Source organism: Adelges cooleyi, unplaced genomic scaffold (genome assembly GCF_023614345.1).
Source record: "Adelges cooleyi isolate 19-005CV unplaced genomic scaffold, UGA_ACOO_1.1 ACOO_flye_CR_arks_rails_tigmint_CR_PRNA_376, whole genome shotgun sequence".
In the NCBI taxonomy this organism is placed as follows: domain Eukaryota; kingdom Metazoa; phylum Arthropoda; class Insecta; order Hemiptera; family Adelgidae; genus Adelges; species Adelges cooleyi.
The window spans coordinates 346,104-361,067 of NW_026096053.1; the positions used below are offsets into that span (position 1 = coordinate 346,104).

Here is a 14,964-nt window from a genome sequence, read left to right on the forward strand (position 1 = left end):
ATTGACGATAAAAAAAATTGGTTAGAAAATATTAACTAAGCACAATGTTGAGCAATTACAACAGAAAAAATGAATCACTGACATTGAAGTTTTACCGAGACAATAAATTCACACACCTAAGGTTCAAACGCCTTTACAATTAGTTTTAATAAATTGAAACGTATAAAGCTTAGAACACATAATATAAAGCTGCGTCCCCTCATAACTATTAGTTTACTTCGCGTGCTTTAATTTAACCTATCTAGGCTGTCTAAGGTAACAAATCAAGCGTTTGTAGGGAACAGAAGGGTAATCCCAGTACAGATAATTGCTTTTAGGATTGTGATATGTGGGAAATGGAGTGGCAATTAGAATACATCGGTTAGAACAATTAATTACTAATGCGAATATCAAGTAAAATAATTATTTTAAGAAACAAAATTTAATAAAATAAAATATGCATTATTTAAGATATTACTATTTACTAGTCAATTTACATTGTATTACTATTTATTTTATGTTCAGTTCAATGATACTACGTGTCATTTTTTACAACGCAATTAACTGAAAGAAAGCATCGATAAAAAAACATTTCACTGAAAAGACCAATATCTTCTCAGCTTAGTGTGGGTACTAAAGTTCAAACTTCAAATTTCACAATTTCGAATTACTAGATTTATAGTTGTAAGACGTTACAAGAATTTTTAATGGTCATACCACCCTGGCATTTTATGGTTTTATACATTTTATAAATAACTTATTACATAAAACAAAAAAATTGGTTTTACAGATATTATACGTGTTAAATCGGTTGATTACTTGACGGTGTTAGTGACGATAAATTTTGTTTGAGTTAAATTCGATTTTTTATGATTTAATTACAGCTAATTGACATTTAGATCATTGTATTCTCCTTATCCTTGTAAATTAATTACTCGGCTTAAAGTCAGACGTCAGTTATTAAGGAGTGGATCTATATAGTACCATTAATCAAATAATGAACTCAATTATTATCAATTACCGTTAATAACATAATATGCATCATACACACAAATAGATTTGAGATTAATATCGCTTTCTATTCATACAAGGACGAATTGCCATTTAATCATCAAAGCATTTCACCGAAGTCGAAATTATTACTAGTGTACGCAGGTGTATACATTATACACGTTCAAAGGAAGGGTAGCATACGCAGACATAACTGCCAGCCTCGCGGGAACGTTGTCACGTTCACGGATTAAGGAGAGTAGGCATTATGTACCGTGTTAGCGAAATCTGCATATTTTGTAAAACCCTTTTCCTCAATTCTATGCAAATGAAGAAGTCTGATTTTAGTTTCACAGATTGCAGCTATTTGAGTGCGAATATGAAATAAATAGAAGAATAGAATATATTATTATGTTTAGAATCGTGTATACAGAGAAGTTCCTATTTATAAAGGTTCGCTGAATATTCAACAGAATCGCATTATCACAGAGAATAGACATTTGGGTTAACCACACAAAATTATACATTTCAATAGCCGTAACAAATCGAAAATATTTAATTTATTGTCAATTTGGTTGGGCTATTGGAGAGATGCAAATATATTTGACCTTGTCAAATAACTAACAAAAGAAAAATTCAACTTAGTAAAATAATATAGAAATCAAGTAGGTCCCCTTCAGAATTTAGATATTAAAACAAAACGATATCATCAGAAAGGCGGCTTAAGGGCTTTTAAAGAAAGTTAAGGTATCCAAGGTGGTCTTTACTGAGACGGACTATCCAGTATCCAAATTAAATAAACTGGCAAGAGTACAATCCCATGGAGAAAGGGTAAAATTAATTAGGGAAAGTGTTTTCAAACAATTCGTTTGCAGAAAATTTGTGTACACCTAGGAGACGGTCCGTGATTGTTGACGGTTCCCAATGAGTAGATTCTATAAGAAAATGCACGAGAGAGCAGTAAAGAACGTGGCTAGTTAGTATAGAAAGCGTATTAAGTAGCTAACTAAAAATACAAAAAATACACTGTGAAAAATACTATTTTAAACAGCTAATTTGCACTTTTCTAAATATTATGTAATCTTGGAAAATATGTAAATCATAAATCGATTGCGAGTACATTTTTACTCATTTTAAATGTTTTTGTTTTTATTTTGCTTTTTGTCAAAAAAAAAATACAACACTACCATCTACCCTTTTTTTAAATAAAAAATAACAAAAAAAAATAATAAAGGTTTTTGTGACTGATATTAATTATATTTTTTCGGAAGACCTTTGTGAGTTTTATCTAAAACCATTTCAGAAACATTTACTCGGAAAATCACTCGAGCACACAATTAGAGTGCATTCACCGGCTTATTGCGCTATAAACGAAGAATTGAAAGTAATTTTTGATCAAATAGGCGTGCCAGTGCCAAAATAAAGCTTTCTATAGGACAACAAAAAAATAGACATTAGGGTTCACAAAGTTCGTTTGTCGTACGTTAACTCTTTCTTCGTCTTATTTTTCTTAACGTTTATAGTAAATTTAATCATTAGTATAGACCAATACTATTGGGAGTATAATAGTATAAAATAAAAAGTTATTATTGTTAATTAAATATCCATCTACCTATTTATAATTGAGAATTACCATTAAAATAAAACAAACATTTTATGCATAAGTTGTTTGTTAGGGGATGATTTTTTAAGTAGTATTTTAAATTTAAATCGTTTTAATATAAATTCAAATTTAATACTACAGTTGACATATTTTTACAAGTTTACAATTTGTATTCCTATCGTAATATTATTAACATTTGAATTGCATATTTCATTTTTTATTTGATATTATTCATAAATAATATTTTAAAAAAATACACCCAAGTTTAATTTACAAATTACTTATGATGGAAATTAGTATGATATTTTGTTCTACAACGCTTTTATAAAACTAGCGTTTGTTGTATTAAACATTTCTTAAGAAGATTTTTTTACATAAAGTACACAATGGCACTTTTATCTCCTGACCCATTTTCTCCTTCTCTTCTATAAACAACTTATTTACATTATAATATGCTATTAAATTGTAATACCACAGTTAATTTAAACTAAATCTTATTCTTGTGGGCCAATAATATTTTATAATTGTTTTTTAAAAATCTATTATATAAATTTGACACATTTATGGTTTTGGAGTAATTGAAATTACGAATTATGTTACTTGAACAATACACGTAATAGTATTAAATAAATGTCACTGAATTCCCGCAAAATGTTAATCCATATACTCTCTCATTGTTCCTTTTTCAATTAATCTTCACTTGTTATTACATTTTTCTTTTAAACTGACTTTTCTCTTATCGTTGTTTCACACAGCCAAAACGGAAAAAAAATGTAATATTTTTTTACGTTTTATATTTATTTAAAATATTCAGCGAATTTAAAAACAGGCGATTTTCGAAGCCGCTAAAGATTTTTTTCCAAACTGACTTTTTTTGGTCTGAAGATATATCGGCCATGAGGGATATCGACTTTTAATATTAAAATGGCAATCTCTATATTTTTAAAAATATTCTGTTTGCTAATAGTTAAAAAACGAGTATAACAGTAACATATAGAATCTTGTTTTGCATGATGCATTTAAAAACTACTCATAATTGCATTTTGAGTTGAAGGTAATGACGTGTGTAAATACAACTAATAAAAGTCTACATTAAAAAAACAGTTTAATAGGGGATGCGAAGATCTAATTTTTAGTGTTTAAAAAAATGGCTATCCAAGGTTACCGTTTTTTTTATACAAAAACTATTTGTGAACATCTATAAAAAAATCAAATGATACACGATGGCATTCAACCGTGATGACTATAAAATAGTTTCGCCGCCAATCCGAACGCAATATTTTGCACTAAAACTCGACTATTCCGTCGATCGTTATTTACATAGTTCTTTAAGATTATAATATCGTTTGTGGGATGCTGTGAAGTTCGACTACGGCCACAGCCACATTTTATGAGAAAGGTCTTATTTGGATATTTCGATCAATGTAACTTTCACCAACACCACAGGCAAATGCAGACAGACCACAACGTTTATACCAACGGATGCGGTGTCCCGACCCGTATTAGAGGTCCTTAGAGACTATCAGTTATCTGTAGTCTGTACCAGTATTCAGTGGCCGGGACATCAAAACGTCCGGCCAGAGCAAAAGTCAAGCACGTAGACTTTTATGGACTTGCCTTTTTATTATCTTTCGTACGCACTACCGTGACCAAAAAGCGGCCTGGTTCTTATTTAAGCGACTTAAGCTAGCGGTTGAACATTGTTTGTAACACCATTTTCGACGTTATAAAACATTATGTAACAAAAAAACGTATTTCGGCAACTCGAATTGCATTAGTTTGAATTTCCATATTTGTTGTTAAACGTTCTCGGCAATGAGTTCTGGACCAAAATGTTTGTAATTTTAACATCGTCAAAAAACGACTTTCTTAGTAAAACTCAATTACGTTTTGATAAAAGCGCTTTAATAAATTGTTGGACGGTATAGTCATAATCCTCATAAATGTTTTGAATAAATATATTTATACCGTCAAATTTTAATAAAAACCATATTTCAATTTCCATTCTAGTCACATTTGCGCATTTCGTTTTAGGTCTTTATTTTTTAAAACTCTCGTGGTTTATCGTTATTTAAGCGGTGAACATTTTATCTTTGTGTAACAGCGTCGTCAAAATATAGTATGATCCAAAAGCTAGTTTAAAAAAAAAAAATGCCACTCATACCTTTTTGGTACCCGCTGCTTCAATTGTGAAACTATTTAAATACTCAAATTAAATATCTGTTCAATGAGAGTATCTACACGTGTCGAGTACCTATACAATAGTCAATATGGTCATGTAAATAGTATCTACACGGTGTACAATTTGACGTTTATACGTAGAAGTGCTAATATAATTATTATGTAAAACACAAACTCACCCGCCGTTTATCTTGGATGGATCATCACCGCTGTGCCGTTTGGTGTGTATCATGCCGGCAGAAGCATGAGACACCGTGTGTTCGGTCTCATTCTCGTTCACGTTGGTGGTGGATGCCGTGTCGGACAAACATCCGCCGTTGGAGTTGGCGGTCGGGTTGCTGGTACAAGTCGGACCAACTCCCATGCCAGAAGTCTTTCTCATGCTAGTTAAACGGTAGAAAGGCGGCGTTTCTGTGCGTTCGATAAGACAATTTAGGGTTTCCACAGTTTGCAATTCGGTCATCATCTCGTCGAGTAATCTGTCTGGCCTGGACCGAGCCAAATATAACGTCACACGTTTTGCCTGCAACCGATTATTACGGGAAATTCGTTTTTTTCAAACGTATTTGTATGCATATTATTACATTCGACTTCATTCAAAGTCGAGTAAAAATATAAGAGGATTAATGCCTGGTCTAGCCGAACATCATGAAGTATTTTCAATCTGCCGAATGCGCCATTTAGTGAACGATTAGAAATCCACAAGGAAGATGGTGTTTTTCTTTTTGTAAAAATATGGATTTATAGTTTATATCATGACTGTTTTTTTTTGTAAATATTTGACCAATCTAAATTTACGCATTCCATACTATTCTCGAAAATAATTAGAATATAATTAAAATAATACTCAATTATATTAAGATATAATAATAACGTTCATTAATTAAGTAAGTATTTTTTTTTTGTCTATACTTCAAATCAATTAAAATTGTGATTGAAACCCCTATGCAATTTTGATTTTTTTTCAAATCGATCAAAGAAACCGTGAGATTGTTAAAGGCAAAAACTTTTCTAATCACATACAGTCACTTACTAGGTAGATATTAAAATGTAATCTAACTGAAATACGTACTTTACGTGTCACAGCGGTTGTGTTAACGTCAAGTGAACAGTAGCCATATGTTATAGTATTTTAATGGTTTAATCAAAACGGATTTACCGGTCAGGGTATACAAAGTAATGCGAGGTTTGTGTTTACTATTTTTCTCTTTGGTAACTTCGTACCATTGATCCTATTTTAAACCCATAAGAAGATAATATCTCATACAACGGCATGAAAAGATCGCGCCGAGATAATATTTCTGAGAAACATTTAAGTCTCGAGAAAAATGTAATTTGTAGCGATTTTCACTTGGAAAAATAAAAATAAATGATTTCATCTAAAATTACTAAATGAAATATTATTACTTTTAATTGAAAATCAAGAATAACCGTCAGTAAATTTCACTATACTTACACTAAAATAAAAAGGCAATTTTTTTATATAACTAATTTAGGGAGAGATGGGATAATTGTTATCAAATAAGGCTCAATACATTTTTACCTTAGTAATTTTGTTTAATAGAAATATTCACGGCATTTAATTTTAATTGACAATTTGTAATCATGTCATGAGATATGATTGCATTAAAAATTTAATAAAACCCAAAAATGTTATTTTTTTTCTATAAAACTAAAAATACAGAGTGAAAATATAAATTAATCAAAATATTTTACTACACTATACTGGAGTTAAATATAATAAATGAACAAATTATTCGAAGACCCATAAAAAACTTAATATAAGTTAAAAAGAGAGAGAGAGGAAAGAACTCAATTTAACTAGTAAAATTTAATGAAGTTGAGAAAAACTTTAACCCTAAGACCAATCATTGTGGAATGACTATGAATTTTATAGATAGTTTTTTTTTAAATCGTGACAACGTTGTTTAATGGTATTTTGTTGAGAAAATACATTGATCGTATTAGCGGTCAATGAAGAGAAAATGTACCGTTAAAGTAAATGAGTAAATCACTTATAGCACCTATGGGATTCGAATGACAACTAATTTTGAAGTGCAAAAAATACCCCCAGTGGTGTAAATAATACTGGGAAAACGGGATAACGTTGTACGTGATTTATAGGATTGCCCACTGCTAAAGATGACCGAATTACAAAGATATCATGCGAATTTACGCATAGCATACAATTGAATTGCTATTCCGGTAAACATAAAGTCACGGCGATAATAATATTTGCATGACAACAGCCGCCTTTGCACATGGATCGAGAAATATGAAGGCACGTGTTTATCTCTACTGAAGAAATATTTGTATGTTATATTAAACGCATAAACTTTGGTTTTAAATATATATATATATTTGTTTTTATAGTCGTAACACTTACATATGGTAGGAGTTCGTGGGGAGCCATACCGCTCATAATAACCAAATACCGGATAATGACTTTTAAATTGTTCGGCCAGCACAAGCACAAAGTAGCCCAGACGTCCTCAATATCCTTGGGATGTTCATCGGCAAACTGTAAAAACGATAAAAACTATTAGGTAACCGAAAGATAAAACATTAATAAACCCCAGCTTTTGCAATTAATTCCTATTAGTTCCTATCCCTAAAAATCATTAGAAGATTTAATCACCAATCAACGGCTTTTGTCGACTTTAAGCCCTTTTTAAATTAATGTGACACGTGTTTCAACTGTAGTACCTAATTGCTAGAATTCGTTTACATCGAGTTTACAACCTATACTCATTATAAACACAAACATCAAACTTCGAGACACTCGTTATTTTGTAGTAAGATACAATTAATCTTTTTAAGTAAAATATACACAACATAGAACATGTCTTTTTTGGGGAGATAATATTATTATTATATCGATTTACATATTTGGAAACGTTCAATTTTGTATAGCGACACAACGACACCGATAATAATACATGGCTACCGCCGTCGCGTCGTATGCCATTGTACACTTAACTAAGATGTTATAATTTATAACAATCTGTCATCCAAAGCTATTTACTTTAATCCCATCAATTCTCCATCCCTGATTTCATCGTACCGTGTCTCGTGAGGACAGAATCATCGAAAGTGCTTTGTCGCACATATTTCTCTACTGTATTCTGTTGCTGAAGCATATGTGATACATCGTACAGCACTCTCGCGGTATTATAAAGCCCATTCGGTACGTTTATGAAAATTAACCAACCAAATGCACCAACTCGAGTGCCAGGAGCCCAAATATGTGTTTATAACGTAGTTACCTTGGCCGTGATATAAAATAAATTGTTCAGCACCATTTCGGTAGCTTCAACAGATCCCCAGCCCTCACGACGACAAGAACTCGCTTGACCTCCTTCTGTCGGATAATACTGTAACATATAACAACGACAAAATGATTAAATTTTTTTTGTAAAAAATGTATAACACGGTCAGTTGACTTTCCAGGTCACAAATAGTAATCTAAAAACATATCTATAATTCAAAAATGTATATTTGAGACGATTCGAGAACAAGTTCCTCTGGGAATTCTTTACAGGATAAATCATAATATATTTGTGTTCGAATATTTAAAGGAGCACAAAACACAAAAAATAAGTTTTTTAAAATTTTAAAGGACGTTTAATTCTAAGAAAAATGTTAAAGGTTTGACGTTCCTACTCACAATATTCAATGAGTTATGGAACATTGAAAAACGACGCGTGACGTCATTGGGCCGAGTTCAATATGTAAATAATGCTCAATAATCAATATGAGCTCTATGTGTAAATGAAATATCAAAAATAAAATGTATAGGTTAGTAAATCATTGAGTAAAGCGAGCTACTTTACACGTGTAAGATATGCAGTTATGGCGAGCTCAGCCCAATGACGTCACCCGGCTATTCTAAATATCCTAATATCTCCTTAAATAATATTTTTTTTTGCATCAGATTTTGACCAAATCGTTTTTAATAGTTCTGACTACAATAATTTAAGATTTAATAATAATTTTAAAAAAAAAATGTTTTTTTTGTTGTGTGCTCCTTTAATATTTCACTGTAAACTATTTTCCCTATGACAAACATAAAAATTATCAACATAGTCAGATCTTACTATTTTTAATTAAAAAAATTGTTAATAAAGTAGAGGTGGATGATTAAATAGAAATTCTAATTGCATAGAACATTACTTATATAAAAAAAATAAAGCTTGACAAAATAAGTTATATAGCATAACAATATAATTGAACTGTTATTCATAAAAAACACTGTCTATACTGTCTATATACTTGTTAGTATATAGTATTACGTATAATTTTAATGTTGTTAACTATGCTTAGTTTCAAGCCACACTGCCAAAATAACAACCGTTAATAAATTATAAATGGATCACTTACTTGAAAGTACGACAGAGGATTCGGTGGAGGTACATTCGGATCGACCAACTCCATGTTATGCAGCCAAGGGACCAAATAGTGTAGCAGTAACTGACGGACTTCGGGTCTTGCTGTTTGAAATCTGTATGTGATTTCTGTAACACAGTGTTAATAATGTAATAATGCAGTGGAATCATAACAACTTAGTACTGAATGAGTCAACATTTTCAATAACTCCAAAGAATATATTATCTTTAAATTGTCTACAGTAGGCCTAATATACATGTGAACGTCCAACAAATGGTTGATACTTCAGATTCTGGAATAATTTATAGTAGATTTTCACCACTTGGTCAAGGAAACAAATGAACAAGAACACAAATAACGGTAGGAAACAAACAAAGTGGTCAGTATAGTCACCATGACATAACTTACAGTTATATCATTATAGTCACGGCAGTGGAACGGTGACTATTGCTCCAGAATGGACTCTGCAATGAGTTCAAAACGTCACCAGCAAATCAAAAAAAAGGATACATCCGAAGATTATCGAGTTAACAATACTTCAATCTATGAAAGCTTTCACATATTCATAGCAAACAATTTACATACAATATGACGTATTTTCATTTCACGATAATAGCTTTAGGAAGGTAATGGAAACGTCTCGTACCTATCGGGAATCATACAGAAAGCTGGAAAATTCTTTATATTTTAATATTATTCAGATAGTTGTTGAAGCTAAACGAAAACAACCTAAAAACCGTAGAAAAAGAGTCAAAAGGTGATAAAAAAACGGAAGGGTAGTATTGATTTTTTTTATCGTTAGCAGGCCTATAGTTGATAATGTGGCCTTAATATAATACTTAGATAGTGTCATTCGGAATAGAATACGGAAATGACTATCTTTACCCTAGAATCATTTCAACCGACGTCCCCCAACGTTAGACCGGGTCATAAAAACTATATCGTAGGTCATAAATCAGTGTCACGCTACTAACCGCAAGAGCTTAGGGCCGCGTGACTGCGAAAAACTAAATCAAAAAACTCGTTCTTTCCACTTCCGCCATAGTCGATCATCTTCATAAAACCCGTTTTCAATTCGGTTTACTTATCAGAATTTTCATTATCTCTTTGTTATGGATAGTTAATAAAAACTAGACGTTTAGGTTTTAAATAGTACCGTGACAAATCAACGAAAAGTAATTATTACTTTTAAATAAAACTACAATATAAAATCTATAAGTCCAAATCATTGCTTATAGGTTCTATGTAAACTTAAACATATAAACGACAAACCTCTCATATATCAAGGACTAACAGGCATTATTATTTCTGAAATATTGATAAATTATTTATGGTATATAGTTTTTCATACTATATTAAAGTTAACCTCGACATATAATCAAAACAAATGATAAAAAAAAATGCATTAAAATTAATATTAATTATATTACTAATATAGATACAGACTATACGTGTACTCAACACCACTAGTAGTTAGTATAATAAATAAATAAGCGACAACAGTAATACACAAAGTATAAATCATAAGCAATTTTAGTTTACAACAACATTAAGTTTTAACACATATGTTGGTATAAGTAAAGGCTAAACTCACAAAGCTTAAGTAACGAGTTTGTGACATAAATATAATTATTCTACCGTTTTATGAGATATCTTAACGACGAGTTTGACTCTAAATAAGTTTACATGGCAATTCTCAATCCGTTTAGCAAATATATTTTAAAACCAGGTATAACAATAACGAGTTTCATATGGATTTAGAGTAGATGTTTTGAGAAAAATATCCAAATAAAAAATCGAAAGTTATTAAAATCAGTCAACATTTTAGACAAATTCCAGCTACCCGTTTAACCCATTTTTACACATTAAAAACTAAGTACAAAATATGTAAAACTCGTAATTTAAACCATACTTTTGTTCAACAAATAAATGGTTTTACAAGTATGATAAGTACATTACGGTGTATACAGGGTGTAGAAATTATAAGATACCCTATAATAAAATCAATCATAGAAGTTGTTGTATTTGTTAAAAATAAAAAATTGTCAAGCCGAACCAAGACAAACTATTATTATTATTATTATTCATTAGATAACGGGCCCATAAAAGCCCCAGTTACAGTACTATATACAATTCATACTACTTATAGAAACAATTTAGAAAAAAAAAATTATTGAACAAAAGAAACACACCTAACATAATTGGGGTAGAAATTACCGTAGTTTGTGTGATGCTCGGGACATGGAATAGAAAACCGGAATAAGAGAAACGCAAAGGAGCTGGATAATTAATTTTAGCCAGAAGGTAAAGAGAAGTAATATTACCGCATAGCAGTTTCAGAAAAAAGGTGTTTGTTTTAACACGGTTATCCACAAGTGTACCTAAATTACCAAGGTAACCTTTAATGATAAAATGTATACTTCAGTCACACTTAATAAAAAAAACACATTATTAATTCCGTAAAAGTTTTCAGACTAAGTTTCTGAGGAACAATCTGTGAAACCGTATTTTTTTTTACCTGAAATCATGTTTCTGCAAATTCTTAAGGATATAAAAGAACAACTAACAGTTTTCCAAACTAGACACTCTAATTATTCTGAGAAACTATGGGCAATTAATTATATAGGCTTTAAATTAAAATAATTTATACAAAATTATCCAATTTCATTTTACAGTTTGTTGGTTTTATCGAGGTAAAATTTAATTATATTTTGAACAGCGGCATATTTTAATAATTTTGCGTTAACAATCAAAAATAATATTAATGAGAATTGGTTATTATGTCATAATTTGTTTACTCTTTATTTGAGGACTTGCTGTTCGAAATCTTGGGATTAAAAACGAGTAAACAAGCTACAGGCGTTCAAAACAAAATTGATACAATTCTAACAGTAACAGCATTCTAACTAGTAACATAATTAATATAATTTTAAAGTCATTTATACAAAGTTTATACAAAAAAGAAATAATTAAATACCTTGCTAGTAAGTATGCTATAATAGTAAGAAATTTAAAAACGATAAAATATAAAAAGAATTATTTTACAATGTCCATAAAACTATTTAAACCCAAGATTTTTAAATCCTTACGATTACTACAAAAAAATAATAAAACGGGTTAATATTAAGCTAGTTGTTATAAATATTACAATTATGGAAATATAAGATGATTTCATACAATCATCTTAACGTTAGTGGTTGTTTTTTTAATATTATTTTTGGCGAATTAATCCAAATAATTAGTTATAAAAAAAAAAAAAAAAGAATTAATACAAATAAAGTTGAGAAACTAAACGCAAGATGAAAACTAATAAATAGTTTTCAAATAACACCCTTTTTAGCGGAAAACCACTCAAAAACAATTTCGCTTCTTTCGAACATTAAATACATCAAATGGGTTTTGATAACATTCGCAAATCGAATCCAACAACCTTGTGTATTATGTAGTATAACATAGAATAAAAAGCTGATTCTACAAAACTAATTCTACAAATCGTTTTTATAATGATTTGTTTAGTGATACTAGTATTAAATTGAAAACTCCATGTCCGTGCCAAACTTTTAAATTTATAAGATAAGTAAGATGAATCGTTAGTTTATTTCTTAAAAGTAAAAAAAATAAAAAATAAACCACAATATAAACCCAGTAATAAATTTGAAAATAGTTAAATTACTCCTTAATGTTTTGAAGTGGTTCTATGTATAGTAAGTAGCAAGCATAGTAGAAACTGCAGCATATTTTAAAGCTTTAGAACCGTTATATTTACATTATTCTACTACTGGTGTCCTCGGCTTTACTGCGTACTAACTTTTAAAATAATAATAGATTTCAAGAAAATGAAAAAAAAGGCACGACACAAATCTGTGGATGGCTAGACTTATAATGATTATTATGGTTTTAAAATGTGCCTGTGCCTGGTTTATGATATGTTTAGTTACCTGATATCTACTTTAAAGCATTTGGCAATGATTACTTTCAAATTTCAAACTTATTATTGGTTTTACCATATATTTGAACTATAAATTTACTGTTCACTAGTAAAGTGCAAACTAATAAGTAGAATATTAATAAAAACCCTACTTTAAAAATTAAAAATTAAAATTATCCATATTTTTAACTTTTGCTTGCCTTGAAGTACCTAATGAAGAATTATTAGCAAAACCATAAAAATCCTATATCCACGCTTAAGACCTATGAAATATAGTAACCGTTATGATAACATAAAGGACATAACGAATACATGGTTAAATAGGTTTTAGTCTAAAATTAGGTTGCCAAAAATATGTATTAAGTTGTCTATCAATGTATGGTTTATATATGGTCTTAATTTTTAGACATTTTGTGCAACTAAGATAATAATACAGATACATTAAAACTTAAAACCTATAATATTAAAGAATGTACCGAGAGAACACAGATTGTTGTATTAAGCACCAAGTAGCATGAGTGCTCTTTTTTACACATACAGTAGTAAAAATATAAATCCTGGAATTAAATTAACGTGCTTGCATCAAGGTATTGTTATACGTGTACCCTGTAACTTCTATTTTGTCGGCCACCTACTAGATAGGTACTTAATAATTTAAAAAAACGACAACACTTTTTTATGCTGCCTATGAAGAGTAAAACGTGTTATAATACAATAAACGGTGATACACGGAACACCACATTAAAATTAATTGGATAGCTTGTGAACAAAAATTACACACATCAATAAGTATTACTTAACAAATTACATACCATGTATTCTATTAAGTATAAAAATACAAAAGCCTACCTCACAATATGGGAATCCGGATTCCCAAAAATATAAATCTTAATGTTTTAAGCTTGAAAATATTCAGTATCAATTAATACAAGTTTAACTAGGAATATTGTAAGAAAAAATATGTTATAAAAACAAAAATGAAAGAATAAATAAAAACATTACATTACAATACAAAAAAAAATTGTACGATTGCCTACACTCGCAATTCGGTGATTAAAACATGGTTGTTTTTATAGCATCCGTACGACGTTGTTCTGTTTTCATGAACTCAAATCAATGTAAAAATAAACACACAAACACATTATTTATAGATTTAGTCAAAATATCAGGAAAACTTCTATAAAAAAAATATATTGTACTCAAAATTATATTTTGAACAAATTTAAGTAAAATATTGGAAAAAATGTTTATTGTTTAATGATTATTCTCAAAGAAGGCGTACAGCTTTTTATTGAACTAATAGTTATAATGATTAATTGTAAACGATTTTAGACTAATAGGTGAATCGATTAGAAAATGTGCTGGGCACAGCAATAAATCATTTTTCACAAATTTAACTTTAAAAAAAAAAAATTTTCTCAAGTACATTTATTAAATACTTGTTACAATTATATGAATAAAAAACCTAACGTGTTTTTTTATGCACCAGTATACTTTTTCACGACGATGACAGATTTTTTGGTTAAAAATGAAATTACACTTGTGCACGAATGAATGACACACATATGTCGAATACTCAGTAATACCAAACATACAATACAATCGGGGCTCATGTGTGCATTAGCTGGAACATAATTGACAATACAGAGTCTTTAATAAAAACCGAGCCATTAAAAGTATAATATTATAAAAATCTGTGCATATAATTAAACGAATGATGCTATACACAATGAATTGAGCGTGTTTACTGCCAGAAAGTGGCAAGATATTTTACTTAGCTCAACACAAGAAAGTTCCCCAATTCGATAATTTTATGCTTAAATGATTATTATTTGTAAATGAATTCTATATTAATAGTTCGTACTCGTACTACGCCACGTAAGCACTTATCACAAAC

The 14,964-nt window shown here is 29.9% G+C and overlaps 1 protein-coding gene across 3 annotated transcripts in view; it reads right to left on the reverse strand.

The window, feature by feature from the left end:
* The window catches only part of LOC126840948 (protein furry), a 78,318-nt gene that overhangs the window by 16,546 nt on the left and 46,808 nt on the right, over positions 1-14,964 (reverse strand). For all 3 annotated transcript variants that reach the window (XM_050577042.1, XM_050577043.1, XM_050577041.1), the window contains exons 21-24: positions 9,134-9,267; positions 8,020-8,127; positions 7,140-7,274; positions 4,933-5,276 (exon numbers count right to left, since the gene is read on the reverse strand). In XM_050577042.1, coding sequence (XP_050432999.1) covers positions 4,933-5,276; positions 7,140-7,274; positions 8,020-8,127; positions 9,134-9,267 — 721 coding nt within the window. The remainder of the gene's footprint in view (positions 1-4,932; positions 5,277-7,139; positions 7,275-8,019; positions 8,128-9,133; positions 9,268-14,964) is intronic.